This window comes from Phytophthora infestans, genomic scaffold (assembly GCF_000142945.1).
Source record: "Phytophthora infestans T30-4 supercont1.1 genomic scaffold, whole genome shotgun sequence".
NCBI lineage: Eukaryota > Oomycota > Peronosporomycetes > Peronosporales > Peronosporaceae > Phytophthora > Phytophthora infestans.
In genome coordinates, this window is record NW_003303758.1 from 225,504 (window position 1) to 246,684 (window position 21,181).

Genomic DNA, 21,181 nt, shown 5'->3' on the forward strand with positions numbered 1-21,181 from the left:
GGTGGAGGTTCATATGATGAGACATCAGACCCGGAGAGTCTCACTCGACTTGTCACGAAATGAGCCACAAAACACACTTCTGTTTTAGTTCTGGTCGGCTTGTTTTCGCAATTTTGACATCGTAAGTATTTGATTGTCACCTGTTTTCAAGAATTATCAGCTCTGTAAGGATTTGATTGTCACTTGGGCTCAGTAATTAGGTTAGTTAAACATACTGTGTGTCTTTGCCACCGACGCTGATTTCCAACGAGGTCGTACGCTCATTCCCAGTATTGAATAATTTATACTTCCTTGGTCCCAATACTGTACATGTAAGATATTTATCGATCAGTTTCAAATTTGAGCGACTGCTAGAATTCGGGGCTGTTCGGCCGTGATCGATTCGATCATCAAGGAGTCGCACCCAACTTGGATGCTCCAAGTTGATTATTGCTGTCAGCAATTTGCTGGCATGCGTCAATGATTTGATGGTGTTGCGTTCTCCAGTGCAACAAAACCTCTATCAGTGGATACAGTACGTTTTGTATTGCACATGCTTCTCAGTTTATAGTACAACTGCCCAATCACTGCAACATAAGATGTCAAACATCCTCTGTAGGTGCATGTACATTGCACTTTATCGAGCACGTACTCTATCTACAGTAGCAGTAAAACCATCAATGACATGACGTATCAACTATACATGTAGTCCAACCGGTGCGTCACTTGGACGCATGCGTCATGCTCGACAGAACATGCCAAACACATGTATTTACTGTTTCAGCACACAGCAAATCATTTGACTTGACTTATGTATGCTTTTGACCCTCTGAGTGTCGCAATAAGACATAATCGACGATTAGAGGTCACAGCAGAAAAGGGACCAGCCGCGCTTCGCTTGGCTGGGCGCCCCTTCGGCGCCCCCGCGGTTCGCTGCGCTCGCAATATGAAGATATAATGTTCTGGAAAGTGTAGTGCTCGGCTCGCTGGTGAGCTCAGCGCTGGGCCCGCCTCCGCAAATACCGCGCGGCCCTGCTTCGCGGGCTCTCCGCGCGGGTTTGCTGCGGCTACGCGCCTCGCACCCGCTCCGCGGCTATGGCACCCACGTCGCCCAGCCCCGTGTGTGTTATCCCAGCGATGGACGTGTGTTTCTCCTATTTTCTCGTCATGCTCTAAAGGCTATTACCACTGACATTACTGAACTTAAGTTCAGTGCGACCAGCTGTTCTTTGAAAAGGTTAACTCAACGTGTCATTACTTTCTTGTTAAGAACTTTTTTTTTAGCTTGCTCGTCCTACAATCGTCCTACCTGAACAATCTCAAAAATATTGTGTTACGTACACAAAAAATCCACTTGTCGGCCAAGCCGACGCCGACCCGCTGATGATGAGCCGTGGCTGCGCCGCGGCGGACGTATCCGTACGCAGATACTTGAGCGAGGCAGACGAGAAGGAGGTGCTACGTACGCTGAAGGAGAAACAACGCCACCAGACACGCATCACGTCGGACGACGTGCGTCAGGCGGTGCGTGCCGTGGCCAGCAAGGGCGGCAAGGTGCTGCTCCCAACCGACTTCCCTCCGTCCGGCTGGGTACTTGAGTTCAAGCGTGCACATGGCTTCGTGCACATCAATAGTTTCGCGTTCAGCGCAGCAGTCAACAGTAGCGGAAAGGCAGCGGCCGCGTTCAGGCTGCCAGACAGGCTCGAGGTTCCGCTCCGTTTCACAGCCCCCGATCACATATCAAGCGCCAATACAAGCAGTACCTATGCCGCAGCCAATGGAAACAGTCACAGGAACTCGAGTACCAGCGTGGCACAGACCAGTGGTAGAAGCCTGAGCAGCGGCAACGCCAGCGACGTCGAAAAAGAGACGAGCACGGACAGACGCATCTTTAGCTCTTCGGATGCAGCTCACGTAGTCATGTACTCCATGTCCCCTTCAGGTCCTCGTACACCGTTTGACAGTGAGATCCAGCGCCAGACGCAGCTGCGTCACAGCTTCAGCCAGCGCCACCAACGGCATCTTCAGCAGCAACAGCGTCGTGGCATTCTCGTGAGCGATCATCGACGCGAGGCAGCACGGTCGGAACCCGCGAGAGATTTATCCGTGGACCATGAGGAGATGCGATCGAGTAGCCAACATGAGGACGGTACAAGCACTGGCTCTTCTACCTGTGCCAGAGGCGGTGGAAATGGTGTTGGCGACCTTTCGTCTTTTCACCGAGAACGTATTAGGTTGATGCACCCCCACAACAGACAAGCAGGCAGCGATAATGGGAGCAGCATGGACGAAATGCAGGACGCAGCGCCCGTGGCGTCGTCGGCTAGCGACAAGCGTGGATACAAGCTTAGCCACACTGTGCCGACCGAGACGTGGGAGAAAGCCATTGCGGCGGTAGAACAGCAGGGAATGAGTCTGCGCGCGGCCGCCAAGTTGTATGGTGTGCACTTCGCGGCGCTACATCGACGTGTAAAAAAGCGAGCGCAAAGTGAAAAGACAAAAGGCACGACCGGGTACTTCCACCCTAGTGATGAGGCTGGTATCATGCGCGTGGTCGTGGCTCGTGCCGAACTGGGTGTGCTGATGACTTTTGACGAGTTGATGAGGCTGGTGGAGGCCGCAGCGCTGCGAAAACTGCCAGACATTTCGATGGATTCGGCACGGAAGCTGTTAACGCGCTTTCAGTCCCGCAACGAGATGTCGATCCGCCATATTATCGAGGACTGGCCTCCACCTCGGCCTGCAATTGATGCGGCAATTGGTGATCAGCATCAGCCTTATTTAGGACATCCAGGCTTTGATTTCAGGACAAAACCCACAGGAACGCGAGGGACGTCCACGGCGGCAGCAGTTGTAACAGCGACGTCGAAAACGCTCTTTGTTCCCCCAATACGCTTAGTGCCGAGCACCGTCAATTATGGATACGAACCCACGAGTCCTGGGGTGCGGCTTACGGACACTATGAGGGCGATGGAACTTGAAACAACGAAAATGATGTGACCATCGCTGGCCGGCCGAACACGTAGCATACTGAAGTACTACCGTGCTTACAGCTGCTATTTATCCACAACACTTTGAAATTATCACTAGTAAGGACGTCGCAGATTCTGAAGTTAGGATGGTCTTTCTTCCGTGCTGTCTCCCCTAAAAGAGCATTTCCACGAGTATACATGTAGTAAAGAAAAGGTAAAAATCCCCTAGTTTGGGGTGCGACCAAGCAGCGTTGTAAATTTACTCCTGGAAATTTCGCACTGGTTCACAGTAAAATTGAAGTAAAATGGGTTGCGAAGCGTCTTGTGCAGCTATATGATCGAGGCAAACACCATGCAGAACGGCGTAGAATAACGTACGATTTCGCAAATTTCTCGCCCACGAGCGCTAAATGGCCCAAAAGAAAAATATGTCGACTCACATCCACCTGCCTGGCTCACCGCCATCGTCGCGGTGCAAGCCTTGCACTGCAAGCACATTCAAACACATTGCTGATTTTGTTGTTGTCATACACATCTATCCAAGATCCCATTGGCCAAACTGTGTCGTATACCTCCTCTTCCTTCAAGGGTCGGTTAGTCCGCGGCTGTTCAGGGAAACGGTCTTGTTCAGTGGTTGCAGGAACGGTAGATGGGAACACTTGTAAGATGAAATAGAAATTTGTTTATTTGGCTTGGCTTCCTCTTGAGTAGAAGGAGGGAAATATAAGACTGAGAGCTAGCTGGAAGAGAGGCTTAACACCTTCTCGACCTTACATACACTACACTACTTCTTATACTAAAAGAAGAATTCACTTCGTTTGTCGCCAGTCCTCGTGGGACAACAGGGAGCTCTGGAAAGGGGCTTAATGACGCGAGGTGCTTGGGTCCGACGACGCCAGGACACCGGCGTTCTGAGATCACCTTATAGGACCACCCTAACGGGCTCGGTCAGGGGCACGTGCGTCGTCGGGTTCAACGGGAACCATCCTGACGGGACGGCCGGGCGAGGAGTGACTATAGGGCCTCGAGTTATCCCGTCGGGAGGCAGAGCTCCAGGAATGACCCCTCCGTTCCCGGGTACGGGACATCCTCCCCGACTTGTCGTTTGCCGTCCTCGGCGAGCGGATCCTCTGCGTACATTCCTCACGTTAGCCATATTGACTCCGTCGTTAGTAACTTCGACTGATAGATGAGGATGGAACGCCTCAGGGTAGTCCTCGGTGCAGTCCCCAATGTAGTCAGGGTCGGCGGCCTAAAAGTCATAGAACACTTCGACGTCGTCGTCGACCCGTAGACGTTCGATGTTCCGAGCTTCGGCCATACTACGTTTGGAAGCGTTTCGGCGAATACTTGCCAAAGCTAGTTCAACCAGTACTTTAGGGGAGACGGTTCGTAGGGGGCTTCCCTCGTCGTACCGACGACAAGCGTGGGATACTACAACGGCGACCACCACGATAAGAGTGTCGGCGAGGCCCCAGCCGTTCCACTCGAGGCAGTAGTTGGAAGTCAGTAGGAACAACAGTGCAGCCCCAACACCCACGGGTCCCAGGAGTACGAATTCCACCAGATCAAACACGTTGACTGGGATGTATAGCAGCAGGGAAAGGCATAGTAGTACCAGCCATCAGGCGGCTTCTCCTACAGCGTACAGGCGCATCCAGGTGGCCTTGAGAGCGTCCCAGAAAGCGTACCAATAGCGTATGCTCGAGTCTCTTGTACGGAGGAGGACTTCCGGAATGTAGTCGGAGAAGGTCACCTTGCCGGCGATCCACCAGCTCCGCAACGTCCGTCCATAGCGACCATACCTTTCTTCTCCTTTGAGCAGAACGATAGGAGGCACAGTGAATAGTGCACGCCATACCCCATACACGTAGGTAGCGCCTCGGAGTTGTCGAAGTTCGCTCGCTTGAAGCACGTCTCGGTACAACGACGCACAGTCGCCCCAAATATCACAGTTCATCTTGACCACACGCCACACTTGGGTCAGGAACTCCCAGGTAACGTTGCGTAGAGGAGTCGGTAGGACCCAGCCCGTTACGGCTCCTACGTACACAGGCCACAGCTCCCAGCGGGCACTCGTAGAAAACGCTAGCTTGAGGCTCCATTTAGCGGAGAGAACTCTCGGCAAATAAGAAATTGAGTACACCCGAGGTGAACCTTTTCGAAGTTGTTCGACTCCCATCAGTCTTAGTCGTTATCCATCACTCAAGTCCTGTTGCTGGAAAAGGAGAACCCCGATTCCTCGTCCCTTTCAAGAGGCTCTCTTGCACCCAATACGCAGTTATCACAGGAATTTTGGGAGAGACGGAACTGGAGGTCCAGGTACCGACGGTCAGTCTTTCGACTCATTCGGCAATTTTGCCTCGACCCCAGACACTTCCCTCGGCACCCTCCCTCTTCGCTACCCCAGTTATGGGCACTCCGCGCGGTAAGGCGCCCCGCAGACTCAAGGCCGTCTGGAACGTCGAGTCGTCCGACTCCGACGGTTCTTCTTCCGACGATACTCCGGCCGACGAGCGCTTCTGGGTTCTCATGCGTGACATCCTTGCCGCAACGCCAGCTCCATCGGCCTCGAGCTACTGGATGACATCGTTGTCGCAATCTTGGACGTCACGGGGAACGCCGCGGACGCTTTGACTGGGCCGGTAGTGATCATGCCCAAACCGTCTCGGCAACTACTCGCGGGAAGCCGCCTCAGCACCCACGCTTCACACAGGACTGTCGATTTCCGCTCAAGAGCGTCAGTTCCGGCTCGACGAAGAAGAAGACGATTACGGAGAGACCTCGCTCCGGTAAGAAGCATCTGAGCCACCAATGGCCTTCGTCCTTGCTGCCGTTTAAGCTGTCGGACACGACTCCTTCTCCAATTGTCGACGACTTGAAGAGGATCTATTACGAGGCGGCCGAGCTTGGTCAAGAACCTTACCAGCTAGCTTATCCGTGGCCGGGTTCGCACTTGTGGTACAACCCACATGCGTATCCGCACGTGCACGCTTCTCACTGGCGTTTCTGGAATGAGCACCGTTCCAAGTTCTGGGACTGGCAGACAAACGTTCCGTTGAAGATCTCCAACGCCCAGACTCAGCGTCGTAAGGCCTAGATGGCGGCGGTGGTCGCGCGCGTCTGGTTTATGAGTATCTGTATCGAGACCTGGGGCTACTTTGGCTTTCTTCGCTTATTCATGAGCTGCGCGCACCGACGCCGTCTTATGTGGATGGGGGAGCAGCCAGGTCGGAACGCTCCAGACGCCAAGTCCTACAACGATCCGGTCATCGACAACCTGTCTAAACTCTACTCGCGTGACTCGGGAGCGTACTCGCGTAAAGTGATAAGCGCTCTTAAACCGTTCCGGATCGCTGAGGGAGGCTTCACGACCGTCAAAGAGTTGTTGGAGCACACCGGATCCCTGGACCCGAACAGCTCGAAGCCGGACAGTCAGCTCACAGATCTGGCCCTAGCTCTCGCTCTGCTGGACATGAAGTCGAAGGAGGACCACGAACCCTATTGGGTTGGAGACCGTTCGAAAGGGGTCTGGCATGCGCTAAGCCACTGCCCTCGACTCCAGAAGATGTCGGCCACGCTTTCGCGCGAACGAGAGAAAGGAGCCCTTCGGACACACAGAGTAACTCCTCTAGACTCGTCTGAAGCGGACTCTGCGGGATACGCGGCTTACGAGCGTACCGACGGTACTTACACGGCGGTCTGGGAGGAAGCGAGTGACGAAGAGTCAACTTACGAAGAGGACGAAGCCGAGAGTGACTCCGAAGAACTCCGCTCCGTTAAGAAAACGCTGCGCCTGTCCTCTAGTTCAGACGAGAGCTCGGATGACGACAAGCGCCCCAACAAGCGTCCGCAGCTCTCCCACAAGCCTCTGAAGTCGAAGGAGCGCGCGAAGCGTTCCCGTTCTCCGTCACGAAGTGCTACCTTCCTGAAAAAATCTTGTGTTAGTTCGTTGCGCAAACGGTCCCCTTCACCCCCACGCGCTAAAGGCAAGCTCAAAGCGCACGCCGCTTCGCCAGAACGTTCGGTATCTCCCCCACGGTCGCGATCGAGGTCCCCAGTGCGCAAAAAGTCTCCGCGGTCACGCTCGGAGGAGTGTTCGGCTTCCCGGTCGAAGTCCGCGACTAAGCCCTCGGCCACTAAGGCGAGTAAGGAGTCCAGGCGGGATAAGGCGAGGTTACCTTCACACGCGAAGGGGAACGAAGCCACTCCCGATAAATTAACCGACGGTAAAACGACGACTTCCCCGCCAGTCCAAGCGTCGCGAGACGGTACGCGCAAACGTTCGCATTCGAGCTCGGCATATTCGTTGAAGAAGGCAGTGTCTTCTAGGAGACGCTCGGTCACGCGGTCTCCGTTGGCACCTCGGAAGTCGAGCTCACCGGGAGAGCACTCTGCTTCCAACTCGCCGACTAAAAAATCCGACAAAACAGCCTAACGTAGGGCCGTCGAGAAGTTAGTGATCCGTACGCGCCCAGAACCGTTCTCACCGGAAGAGCGTAGGTGTAGTGGTATCGTTTTCTTTTAAGTTTCTTTTTGATTTTCACCACGATTCATTCCTCATTTATCGTTTTCGCTCTTCCTCTTGAAATCGCGATAAAATTGTTTTCTTTTCGGTAGGTAGTACTGTGCCTTTCTGCCAAAACGCCCTCAGTTTTATGGTCCTACGTAGGAGGATGGCGCTTACGGAAGACCTCCTATCTGATCGGTTGCAACCGACTAAAATTTACCCTAACCCTTTGACGAGAAAAAAAGACGATGCCAATCAAAGACATATGAGGCTGCGTCAAACAAAATGATACTTATGAACCTAAGTACGAATCGCGATTTAAGCACTCTAAACGAAAGCGGGGCGTCTTCTCTAGTATCATTTTGTTTGACGCAGCCTCAACACGCGTGGTCCGGTCAAATATTATTTGACCGGACTATGCGTGTTTTCTCAGGGAGGACCTAAATCATAGCAAAACCATACTACAAATTAACAAGGTAAGATGTAGCAGTCACAAAATTGATATTGTACAATACCTTCCATCCTTTGAAGTTTCATCGACAAACACGATTTGATCTGGCCCGGCAATAGCCTGTTCACATACCCTTCCCTCGTCAGCGTATGTCTGATGAGGACCCATATTTGATTTAAAATCGTTCTGTTGTGGATACCTTACGTAAGGGTAAATTGCCGGCAAATACTGGCCATTCAGCCCTTAATTTGTTAAAAGGTACCCTTTAGACCAAATCGGAGCCCTTACGTAGGGCCTCCACAATCAAGTATTATTGGATCATAGTCGGCAAAATCAAACAGTGTTATTGGTCAAATATCATTTTATTTAGTGGCCTGGCTTAGCAATTCAACCCCAGTTCGTCCTCAAATCCCACCTTTAGCCCTACCCACCCTTGCTTAGGACCAGCCTTTAAAGGTCAGATTGGCCAAAACTTTGGAAAGGCACAATAGATCAGCCACTCGTAATGTAGAATCCAAAAATATATACAGAGCCGTAAGAAGTGTTCTTCAGGACACTTCCGAGGAAGACGGGGCCGCGAGCTTACTCAGACTCAATGGATCGGCCCGTCACGACTCTCTTCTCCTAGAAGAGTAGCCCCTCTTCGTCTACAGCGGCGCTAGCATCTTCCAACCGCGCGGTGCGACGTAGTTCAGGTAGGCCTTCCTCCCGACGACGGGTCTCTTCGAACGCCTTGATCATAGCACCGTAGGTGGGCAATAGAGTGTTCCGAGGTCTCCAAGGAGTCTCATAGGTTGCTAGCAACACCAGGAACTGCTCTTCTCGGTTCTTTTTGCGTCTGGCGATTATGTCGATCACGGAGCAGGGAACCCCAGTCAGGGCTGTCTCTTCCCCTCCAATCAGGAGTCTCTCCACAAAGCTAGTAGACGGGAGTCTTCTTCCGACAAAGATCCGTCGTCGTCGGTACCAGGATTCGTCTGGACTCCATCAGGTACTTCGGACGAGAGCGGTCGGCTCCACCGCCCTTGGAAACGCTTCAACCTATTGACGTTACGGCTGGGGTGAGAAGGAATAGCCACGCGATAGGAGTTTTCCCCACAGTCCCGACCACACGGTACGGGCCTTGCCACGCGAAAGCGAGTTACTTCGGAGTCTTCTCTCCGCGACGAGCCCGGAAGTACTGGTAGACCCATACCGGGTCTCCCTCCTTGAACTTAATCGACACCTGGTTACTCAGTCGTTGCTCGTGTCTGCCCTGGGCCTTCAAGAGCTGGCCTTCCACTAATCGTATCGTATCTTGTAGAAACAAGAATAGCTTTTGTCGGTAGCTAGCGACTTCAGTACTCTCTCACCCTTGTTCGTGTTGAGAAACGCGGGGCCAGAGGTAACACCGGGTCCCGTCCATATAGACTGAAAAACGGGGAGTCCTTATGAGCCTCGTGGTAAGACGAACGGTACGCGAATAGTACTCGGGGTAGATACAAGTCCCAGTCGTTTTGAGCCTCGTTGAAATACATCTTTAGCATTCCGATCAGCGTACCATTGAAGCGTTCGACTGGACCATAAGTCTGAGGGTGATAAGCAGCTCCAAACAACTTCTTGATTCCGAGCGTTTCGTAGAAAGGTCGGGCTTAATTCGATATGAAGCTGGATCATTGGTCGCTCAGCAGCTTCTCTGGGACTCCGTGCCGCGAGATCACTTCGTCACCATTATCTCCACGAACGTTACAGTGTCTAAGTGGGCCACAGGGAACGCTTCGACCCATCGAGTAAAGTAGTCGGCGAAGACGAGTATGAACTTGTTGCCTCGAGGAGTAGCCACTAGGGGGCCTATGGCATCCACCGCTAGTAGAGAGAAAGGCCCGGATAGCTCTTGTACTGGCATTCGCTGCATCCAGCCATTACTCCAAGGGCGATAGCCTTTACCACTGTCGCAAACGGTGCATTCTCAAACATATTCGGCCACATCCTTCTACCAGCCGTGCCAGTAAGCGGGCTTGCGCACTTTATCGAGCGTCTTAGTAGCTCCGACATGCGCGGCAAGTACATCCTTATGACAGTGATGCAGTAAAGTCGATATGAAAGGCAGGAAATCACAGGTACTTCAAGCGTAGACGCGGGTCCGGCTCGAGCTTTCAAGTGCACGGGACGCATGAGCACACCGTTCTTTACCGAGTAGTTAGGGGCCATCAGCAGGATCTTAGTGCGCATCTAAGGGCCCAGAGCTAGAGCTCCATCGCTTAGGAACGCTATCATAGCTTGGATTCAAGGTGTCCTCTTTTGTTCTTCCACGAAGCGAGTCTGTTGTAACCCGAACACATCAACTGGGGACACCAAGAGTTGGTCAGTAACCTCTTCCTCGTCGGGAAACGCTACGGGACCAGAGTCGCCCGCGTTCTCTAACAAGGGTTCCGTAGGGAGCAGAGTCGAGTCGTGAGGCGCAGTCTCCCCGACTTCGACAGTACTTGGGGGGGGGCTTGTCAGCATCATTGAGTAGCTCCGCCATAGAGATAGCATTGATGGTTTGGGTATGCAATCTGGACAGACCATCCACATGACCCATAGAGGTACCGGGCTTGTGGAACACCTTGAAGCGTAACTGAGACAACTCCATGGCCCACCTAGCCAGCTTAGCGTTACTCGTGCGGTTAGTCTCGTTGAAGACCCACGTCAAGGCTTTGCGATCCGTGTACAGGCCGAACTCGCAGCGATCCAGGTAGCAGCGGAACTTGCGCGTGGTCCATACAATGCCCCAACACTCGATCTCCGAAGTACCGTCCTCCTTATGAGCCCAGTTCTTCTCAGAACCTACTAGTAGTTTGCTCGCATAGGCTACGACTCTCTCGCGCCCATCCACGGTTTGCATCAAGCACGCTCCCACAGCGAGTTTAGATGATTCCACGTATAGATGGAAACGCTTTGAAATGTCGGATACACAAGGATAGGAGGTTCCACCAGCTTACGCTTTAGTTGCAGGAAAGCGGCTTCGCTGTCGTCGCTCCAAAAGAATCGGACTACCTTCATCTTGAGCCGTTCGATCGGGGCCGATATGGCCGCGTATCCCGGGATGTACCGCCTGAAGTAACTAGTCAAACCCAGGAACGCTCTTACAGTGTGCAAGTCGTGTGGTCACGAGCCCACTTACACTTCTTCATTTTAAACTTGAACCCAGCAGATCGGAACCGTTCCAAGACTTGCTTTAGTCGTACTAGGTGAGTAGGAAAGTCTTCGCTGAAGACCACGCAATCGTTGAGGTACACTAGACAAGTCCGCCACTTAAGGTCGACAAGCACAGTCTGCATCAGTCGTTCGAAGGCCGGTACGGCATTACACAGTCCGAACGGCATCACGAGCAACTCGAAGAGGCCATAATTGCAAGTGAAGGCAGTCTTCTCCACACTATCCGCTGCCATCGGGACGTTCCAGTAGCCGGACGCTATGTCCATTGTAGAGAACAGGTTAGTGTTTCCTAGTACATCTAGAATATCGTCAATGAGCGGCATCGGGTCGCAGTCCTTGATAATGACAGCGTTCAGTCTTCGATAGTCAATGCAGAACCGTATTCCGCCGTCAGGTTTGCGGATCATAAGCACCGGGCTGGCCCAAGGACTAGAAGAAGGTCGTATGAGGTCTTGCCTCAAGTATTATTGTATTTCGGACTCCATCACGTCTCCTTCCGCCTTGGACACTCGGTAAGGGGGTTGCTTTATAGGCGGGTGTTCTCCAGTATCGATAGAAAACTCAAGTAGGCTCGTACGTCCGGGGCGCATCGAGGTTTTGACGAACATGTCCTTGAACGGTTGGAGGAACTTCGTCTATATTCTCTTCTGTTCGCTCCTCAATTTGGACTCGTCCAGGCGATCCTGGGCTTCTCCTTGAGTACTTGATCCAGTCCGGGTACGGACCCCTGATCGACTTCGATCGTAGCACTAGAGGCGCCTATGCCTGAGTGGACCCAATGGTCTTGGCTCTTCGGTTCATAGTCCGAGCCTCGCCGGGCCGGGCGGCTTCGTGCTTCATAATCGCAGTAGTTCCTAGCAGAAGTGCGGTCTCGGGGATCATCGTAACATATTAATTCTCTTGATAACAGCGTCCTCGATGAATAGGGGTTGCACAATTCCACGATCACTAGGTCGTTGTACACCGTGCACATAGTTTTAGCAACTTTAATGGAGTCATCCAACTCGACAAGTCCTTCTACGAGGACGGTGGCCCCGTCAACCAGTTGACCTTGAATCTCCGCGACCACTAGAGCTTGTCCACCAGGGCGGAGTCAAATGGTAGATGAGATGCGGGACAGGTAAGATTCCTCCACTCGAGGAGATCCCAGAGGGAACACCTCACCCGTGTTTTTTAGTGTAACCGTATTCTCATCCAAGTCTACCACGGCGCGGAAGTCCTTGAGAGAGTTGGTGCCCAGGATGGCGTCGACATGTAGCTTATGTACGACGGCAAATGGCATCCTTCTCTAGACGGAGCCCAACGTCACAGGCAAGTAGATTATTCCTTCGATATCGAGCGTAGATCCGGACACACCGTTCAGACTACCAACGTATGGTTGGAGAGGGGAGTTAGTCAAGCCGAGGCGCTTCAATACACGCCGGTGCACTAGGCACGCTACGGCCCCTGAGTCGATGAGCAGTTCGGCTGGGAGGTTCTCGATAAGCCCTTACGATAGAGCTTCCACGCCCCCCACCGATCCGATCACCCGCTTGCCGAGGGGGACGGCCCCTTTCTTCCTCTTCAGCTGGCCAGTTCCTTGTAGTGCTCGGTACTTCTACCAGGCCCGGCTTGGGGCGGGGTTCCGGAGCGTCGGTGACGACGTTCACATAACCGTATAACCCGTTTTCTTTATCTCGGGAAGAACAGCTCGGTCCGAGGGCTTCGGCACGGTCGTTGAACAGAGAGGAACAGTCGAAACTGACTTGCTTCGGTTTTGGGGAGTACGTAGGACCAGGACTCTTCCAACGACAGAGTCGGCAGGGCAAACTCCTCTCGAGGATCTTTAAGCGTAGTTGATCAGCATCCTTCTCGTAGAGGTCCGAAATCCTTTTAGTTAGTAACTCCTTCAGCCGCGAGCCAGCGGGAGCAGCGTGGCGCTCGAGTAAGTTCTCGGTCCTGGTTAGAAGGTCTTGGAGTTCCGTGGGGGGCGGGGAGTTATCTTTCTTCTCTTCTTCGTGAGATCCTTCGTCAATACACCCTTCACACTAGCCACCTCCACTAGAAGCTACAGCCTTTACGAGGAAGTATACTACTCGCCGCACCACGGCACGCCAAGGGTCAGGCACGATACCTCGTGAGTCCCGCAAACCGTACTCGGTTTCGCCGAGGTCAGAGGGCCTCTCTGGAGAGCTTCCCCGAGTCAGCGCGATATTATCTTCCACTACGGAGGGGTCCACGGGACACACTTCTTCCGGCAGAGGTGGTATCTTCAGCTCCGGGAAGTGCACTATCGTCTTAGGCACATCCTGCCACGAGAACCTCTTCGTCGAGGTCCCACCCCCTTCGTCTCGGTAGTCGGAGTCGTCCGAAGTCACAGAGCTGACCCGTACCGGCGATTCCCCTTGGAAGTTACGGTTGGCGCGCCTCACTTCTCCGGATGAGGCCAGCGTCTTTTGAAGCCATTCCAACCAGTACTCCGGAGTAGATAGCCGACCGGGGGAAGAATCTCGGATCCTCGCTAGTTTCTCTTCGGGATGTCAAGCAGGACACTCAATTCGGCAAGAGATAACTCCTTCGACTGTTCCGCATTCTCGACCAACCGGCGCTTTAGTTCTACCTCATCAAGAGGGAACAATCGGTCTTCGAGTTCTTTGTCGTACTCTTCCCTCTCTTCGGCCAGCCCAGAGGGCTCTCCGTCTTCCAAAGCATTCAGTTCTTCCTTGGTGAACACTCTCGCTAAGGAAGGCCCCTTCTCGGGTTCACCCTTAGCCGAACTGCTACTGATTACGTGCTCAGAGTTCTTTCTGGAGGAGTCGTTCCTTCCGGGAAAGGTCACGTCTTCCTCCCTCTCGCGTGGTTCTACCCTCGAGACGGGGACACTATCTTCAGTAGTTCCACACTCTTCTCGGGGTAGGCTTTCGAGTACCTCCGTCACAGCTTGGGGTTACTCTTCCTGTAGCAGGTGGTAGTTAGATTCACTCTTTTCCTCATCGGGGTCTAGCACACTCGAAACCACACTCTTGTGGTGGGTTGGCGTCGTCGGGTAGTCTCGTTCCGCCGAGGACGCCTGAGGTCGCGGCCCTTCCGCTTCCCCTTCCTTGTTTAGCTCTCTTTTCACTGCTTCGATCTCACTTCTTGGTCATCTCTCGTAACCACTCCTTGGTTCGCACTCCAGCGTTCGTCAATGATCGCGGCTATCGAGGGACCGTCCCATACGGGTACCGAGCCTACCTCTGTCACAAACGCTTCTTGCTCCATCCTCGAGCTGCCGTAAGTATTTGGGGCTACCGACACCCCGTTCCACACGGGCGCCGTATATCCGTCATCCAGAAGCGGCAGTAGCTCTTCAGCTCTCGTCATATGCTCGTTGCTTTCGGTCATTTCATTTCTTTCCAGTAAGGCGGAACTAATCCCACCTCCAACGGGACACACTTCATACCTCTTGGTCGACTCCTACGAGGAGTTCAAAGTGTTCCCATTTGTGTCGATCCATAGACAAGAGGAAGGAGCGACACTCCCTTACCCTCCCTCTCGCCCCCATCATTGCTGGTTGGGCGCTTGCCCTAGGACTGGTTCCGCCGTTGCCCCGGCTGGAACGCCGAGGTTTTCAGCGACGTCTTTAGAGGGCATTCCGCCAGCATGTGACCCGATTCATCACACAGGAAGCACTAGCGACCGTTCCTCGACTGAGTTTTCCGGAATCCGCTAGGAGGGTCACGATCACACTCGGGACCGATGTGGCCCACTTCCTTACAGTGAGGACAGGTGGCTTTGCTGCGACGACAGTGATTTCGACTACACCCCAGAGTGTGACATCGACCGCACACGAGAAGACCATCTTGAGTGTGCAAGTCCGGTCCCACACGAGCACCCCTAATAGGCGTAATAGGAAGCGTTCCGGTAGATTGATAATGCAGGGAAGTGTTCGGATCAGGAGGAGAGTAAGCTGCAGCCACATTCATCGCCGGAGTAGCATAGGCGGCCGCCAAGGGACGCTCCATCAACTGCTGTTGTTGTTGAAGCTGCTGCTGCTGCTGTTGAGCGAGTAGATTCTGCGTCTGCTGCATCATGTGCATCATGCGTTCGAGGACAGCGTTCTCTTGGGAAGCTCTAGGGGACGGAACAATATCGAACTCGGAGTCATCTTCGACGGGACGATGCATATTCTTGAGGAGCAACATGACCACAGCCGCAGGAATGGAGTCGATCATGGTCGTGGTAAAAGCGTTCCTCCAATCTCGGTTCCGAAGTCCAGACAAGAAGTACTGGTAACGCATCTGAGGATCGTAGCACTGTGCACCATCGTAGAGGCTTGAAATCATGTCACCTCACACTTCGGCGGACATTCCTCGGGATCGCTTATGGTTCTTAAGGTTTTCAATCAGTTGCAACGGGGTTTGACTGATGAAATGGTCGTGGAACCGAGTTCTCAGGGCCTCAAAGCTGTTGATGCGCGAGTACATCCACCAATCTTCGCCGACCTTGCCCTTCAAGCACCCCCGGAAAGCACTGAGTCGTAAAGATTCATCCAACCCAATAGTTACGCTCTCGAAGGCCTCCCAGAATAATCGAGCCTTTTCCACCGACGCTCCTTCCGAGTAGATCGGCTGAAGCATACGGATAGCGTTCCGGATGTTAGTGGACATACCATACTGGCCACTAGTCGTTGAAGGTGTGTTACCATACGTCGGCGAAGCGTAGTAGGAGTTACTTCCCTACCCCCCATATGCAAGACCTTGATGGACCCCGGTAGGGACCGTAGTTCCCCCGTTTCCTCCGGAAGCTCCGGTTGTTCCCGCAGGGCCGACCCCGTACGCGATCCCACTGGTGGTCAAAGCTCGAGACCCCGTGTCTTGCGTAGGGATTCGAGCGGTAGGAGCTGAGGCTTGAGAGGGAGCACTCTGAGGTGCGGGATCCGTTACTGCAGTAGCGTTCCCCACGCCACTTCGTAAGCCACCAGAGGGCGGGAGACCGAAAGGAGGAGCGTTAGATGTCCTCTGAGGAATATTCGCCGGGGAAGCACGTCCGCTGCCCTCAGGGACAGTCGGTAGAGAGAAGAACGGGCTGAAATCCTGCCCATACGTCGTAGTCGGGGTTCGGATGGTGAAACCTTGGTTCGACGGGATTGCAGTCCTCACTCGAGTCGTAGGAGGGGGGGGGTCTCTACGAGACCGTTCCCCCCGGTTCTCTCCGTAGCGGTCGTAATCTCAGGAGTAGCCACGGACCTCAGCCAGTTGAGGGAGTTGAGCCTACCTTGCACCGTACCCCGGTCGCCTCCGCCGTCCAGGGTCAGCATCGGGCCCAATTCTTCCGTAGTGAAGGTCGCTGGGACGCCGGAGCCTAAAGCGTCCGCGGGAGGCTCGCCACTAGCACTAGAGCTGTTCCTTCCAAGTCGGTTAGCGGCTTGGTCCACGATGTTTTGCACGTTTTGGAGGCCTTGGGTAGTCGACAGACTGGGTCGCATCCTCGAAGGTAGACTCCCAGTCCGACCTTCTTGTTGTCGCCTACATCTTCTCCGGTGTGAGTAGACGTCATCTCGTCTTTCCTTCTTACGTTCTCCGCGAGTCTTCACTTAAAACAAGACCTTCTCCAGCAAGCCGACTACCCTGCTTCTCCACCAGATGTCGTATACCTCCTCTTCTTTCAAGGGTCGGGTAGTCCGCGGCTGTTCAGGGAGTACGGTCTTGTTCAGTGGCTGCAGGAACGGTAGATAGAAACACTTGTAAGATGAAATAGAAGTTTGCTTATTTGGCTTGGCTTCCTCTTGAGTAGAAGGAGGGAAATATAAGACTGAGAGCTAACTGGAAGAGAGGCCTAACACCTTCTCGACCTTACATACACTACACTACTTCTTATACTAAAAGAAGAATTCACTTCGTTTGTCGCCAGTCCTCGTGGGACAACGGGGAGCTCTAGAAAGGGGCTTAATGACGCGAGGTGCTTGGGTCCGACGACGCCAGGACACCGGCGTTCTGAGATCACCTTATAGGACCACCCTAACGGGCTCGGTCAGGGGCACGTGCGTCGTCGGGTTCAACGGGAACCACCCTGACGGGACGGCCGGGTGAGGAGTAACTATAGGGCCTCGAGTCATCCCGTCGGGAGGCAGAGCTCCTGGAATGCCCCCTTTGTTCCCGGGTACGGGACTACTGTTGCCATTGCCGAGGGATCTATTAATAGTGGTCATTTTTGACTCCGAGATCCCCTCATTTTACCCCGTTGGCAAAAATGCTGCACGCTTAGTCAGACCTATGCAAGTGCGCAGTTGTATTTTTAAGGGGAAATATAGCTTTCACTCCACGCTTACCTCTACCGGTCCACTGGACACCGCCCAAAACTGCAACAAGGGCCGATATGTCAAGGCCTTCGATAGATGATATACCCGCCGCTCGTCACTAATCGAGATCGGATTTACGTGTGAGACGTAAATTCGGTCTCGATTAAGCTGCGGAGTAATACATAAACCCTAACTACACAAATTATGTCATAGAGTTTGTAAGGATAGGTAGGTAGGTACCTTGCCCATCACCGTCCCTTCAACAACGCATTATCATTGACATATACCGGTATCAGAAATCATCGACATTTTGTGCCTGTGCACTTTTAATATTTAGAGCTAAATTTAGAGATTGCAAATGCCACCCCCTTATGCCAGTTTCGGGCTCTAATGGTGTGGTTTTATTACATGTGTACCCTTCTTTTATGGATGAATATCATCAATTCTCCGAACCTATTTAATTTTAGTATTGGTATTAATCACCAATCATCCATTTTTAGTACGGTCTTGACAAAATGATTTGGCCAATCCAAATGGTAAGTGTTAGGCTGGGCCTCATATCGGGTCGGAGGGGACTCAGGAAATATGGATATGCTCTTTCAAATTTCAAGATGTTGACATATCACATGCATAAAGTCATTTCTCCGACTTCTCCGACCAGTGCAATCATTACCACACATTAAGTTTAATTTTTAGACTTATTAAGCTACTAGTAGTAAGTTTTAGAAGAGGTGGGAAGCAGCGCCACAGGGAGCTTGCTCGTCACTAGGAGCAATACGTGCAACAACCCCTGCGTGGAGATCCAATTTTTTGTATAACGTAGAGCAATATGTAGCAAGCGTCAATTAAATGTACATGTATTGCATTATTAATACCTGAAGCACTCCGGGCACCGCCAGCTCGCTGCCTCCTGTGCACCACTGTGGTGTAGCGGGATTTGCAAAACCTGCGAGATTGCTGGATCCAACTTACCAACAGCACCCAGACACCGACTAACGGAGCCCCCCCCCCGATGATCCGTGAGCTGCTGGAGTTTCCGCACCTAGTGTAACCCTCGGTAGGGCAGGAACTCGTTTTATCGGTAACTTCCGAAGAGTTCAAGTGGTGAAGCTTGAGTGTCTTGGCGAGACGTGGGGATGAGGTGGAGCAGTAGTGGTAAGATCTTCACTCTGCTTCCGTAGTTGTTTCTGGATCCTAAGTGAATATTCGATCTTGGTGGATCCAGGGCCTAGATCTGGGATCTGGCTGTAGGGTTGTTATGCGGGTGTGCTCCCTTGCCTTTTGTTTCCCGTGCGTCGTACTTGCCGCCTCCTGTAGCGGAATCTTGAGAGTTGAGAGCTTCTTAGGTTTACCTGGCCAAGTAATAAATCCGGTCAACCCTTCGGATCTGTACGTGTAAAGGAAAGCTCACTACGAGGTAGGATCTGGCCAATGTAATATTTAGTTATCGCTACTAGCACTAGATTCGCAATTTTTAACCTTCACCGAGCTCGTACGGCCAATGTAGCTCCGATTCTGAGTGCAGGAAGGCACTTACGCGATACTGTGCAAATTGAAGTCTGACTCATAGTTAGGCCTATACCTGCCTGGATTTCTACCTTCTATGTCTATTACCTGCTTAATCCCCTTCCAGGCTCGGCTACATGCCCCTTTTCTCCTTGGTCCATCACCCCAGCTGTGTCAGCATCAGATCCACCGGATCCTTGGCGTAATCATAATGAGGTCACCATATTATGGGTACACTGCCTTGGTTCCAGGTCACTTTGATTTACCTTACTGCAAGTGTACATTCATCATGAATCTGATCCCTCTAATCTTCCAACATTATCTTACGAACGTCTGCGGTCTCCATCACTCCACCAAAGTTCGAGATCCGCTGCATCCACCATCCCCATATCCTGGATCCAGGTCACTCGGTGTGGGATCCTCAATCTCTTGGATCCGGGCTTGGCAAAGTGGGATCTGAGAAATATCGCGGTGTACATTGCCTTCTCTTTTGTTGTTGACCCCGGAATCACCTCCAGATTTCATCCACAGTCTTTCCTCCATAGGATCCCCACTCAATCCACCCGCACATGGTATATCCCATATCCCCTAGGTGTAATCGGGTGAGGGTGGATCCGAATCTCCACTTGGTGGATCTTGCCTTCTCCGTTATCCATGCCAGATCCATCGTCGGCCCATATAGGATACCGCCTTACCTTGGCTTAATTCACTTCGAGCTGCATGAATCCATGCTGGGCAATCCAGATCCACCCCAACCACCGGGTGTTGTCAGTCATCTGTGATAATGACTCCTTGTCAGATCCCGTCTCTCATTTCTGAGAAAGCACTTCACCACACCGCCCTGCCACCACCTTCTGTGCACCGCTCTGCCACCGCCGTGCTACCACCCTGCCACCGCCCTGCCACCACGCCCACCTCAGACTCCTTCCCCCGCTCTGCTTGTTTTTGTATATAAATTTTCGATGTGGCCCACAGCTAAAAAAGAAAAAATATATATTTGTTTTAAGTGTTACTGACTTAGATGTACCACCATTTTGGTACAGGTCGGAGATTGGCGGAGGTGGGAGATTTTATGTAATGGAGATTTGCACAAGACTATCCATGATCCGAAGGCGGCATCGTTTTAGTATCACGAAGTATTTATTATACAATTTTAATAAATCATGTTGCTTTTAATATTTGGTGCTAAACAGACAGAGCTATTTATTCTTAAGCCCCTAAAGACGCTTCCTATGCTGCAAGGTGCTTAGCGTACACGTAAGAATGGGTGTTTTTGAGGCCATACTACAATATACGTAATACTCTGTACTTAATAGTTTCTGCAAGCTACAATGACTATAACAAGTACAACTGCTGTGTTGTAGACATACTGAGAAAATATCTGAATATGAGGTAACCGACTGAGCTGCCAAATAGTAGTACATGTACAACAGAAGCTGGCCGTAAGAACAGCGCTGTCCTAATAAACGTTGTCACTTGATCCATAAAGATAGATAATTTAAGATTGAATACATCGAACTCATATGTGTTACTGCTTTAAACCATTGTTTTCTAAGAGTTGTTTAGACAGCAAAATCCGATACTACTTAACGGGCGGGCGTGTCGCCGACAAGGGCGTATGATGCGATTTTATATGGAGCGGTAAGACAGTAATAAAGCACGAGAGGCATTAATTATAGTTGTTTAAAGTTTGTAGACCCCATAAAGAAACGTTAATAAACTTGGCGCCTAAGGAAATGATCCTGGAATCTATCAAATAAAAAACACTTCCGTCAACAACAACAGCAACAACAAGTTGTTGTCAACAACAGCAAGGCGTCTTGCGACACATTATCCAAATGTTTTAATCAGAACGGGCAGAATCGAGTGTCTAATGACTCATTCTGAATCAGCCCAAATGAACGCTACTTACATAAAATATTACAATTCGAATATTTTTAGCTTTCATTGAGTTTTGTGTGAGAAGTGAACAATCTATAGTTACTTACAAGCTGAAATAGGCAGTACAAGCAGGTAAGTAGTGCACACTGGATATGCCATCACTGTAATATCCTTTGCATTGATGCGAGCTAAGCTTTATAGCGGCCCCGAAACGGCCTATGATATCGATCACGACGCAAAGCTAAATATATTGTGTGGCGTTTGCAGACATGCTATCTATAGTGCAGGTGATTCTGACAGTGATAGCCAGCAGTAATGAACGAGTTCCAAAGCGTGTTTCCAAAACTGGGAGCCAATCAGTCAACAGCCGCCAAACCACTTGATTAAAGTATGAGCAGAATTATCGGTTCCAAAACCTTTAGGTTTAAAAAAAGAGGCACGCC

The 21,181-nt window shown here is 51.9% G+C and overlaps 1 protein-coding gene across 1 annotated transcript; it reads left to right on the forward strand.

Annotated features, from left to right (window-relative positions):
• Nucleotides 1-2,271: 2,271 nt before the first annotated feature.
• Nucleotides 2,272-2,979, forward strand: PITG_00016 (DNA-binding protein, putative; the record flags this gene model as incomplete). Its single annotated transcript, XM_002908607.1, has 1 exon — nucleotides 2,272-2,979. One exon carries the CDS (start codon nucleotides 2,272-2,274, stop codon nucleotides 2,977-2,979), a length of 708 nt encoding a protein of 235 aa, XP_002908653.1.
• Nucleotides 2,980-21,181: the final 18,202 nt, after the last annotated feature.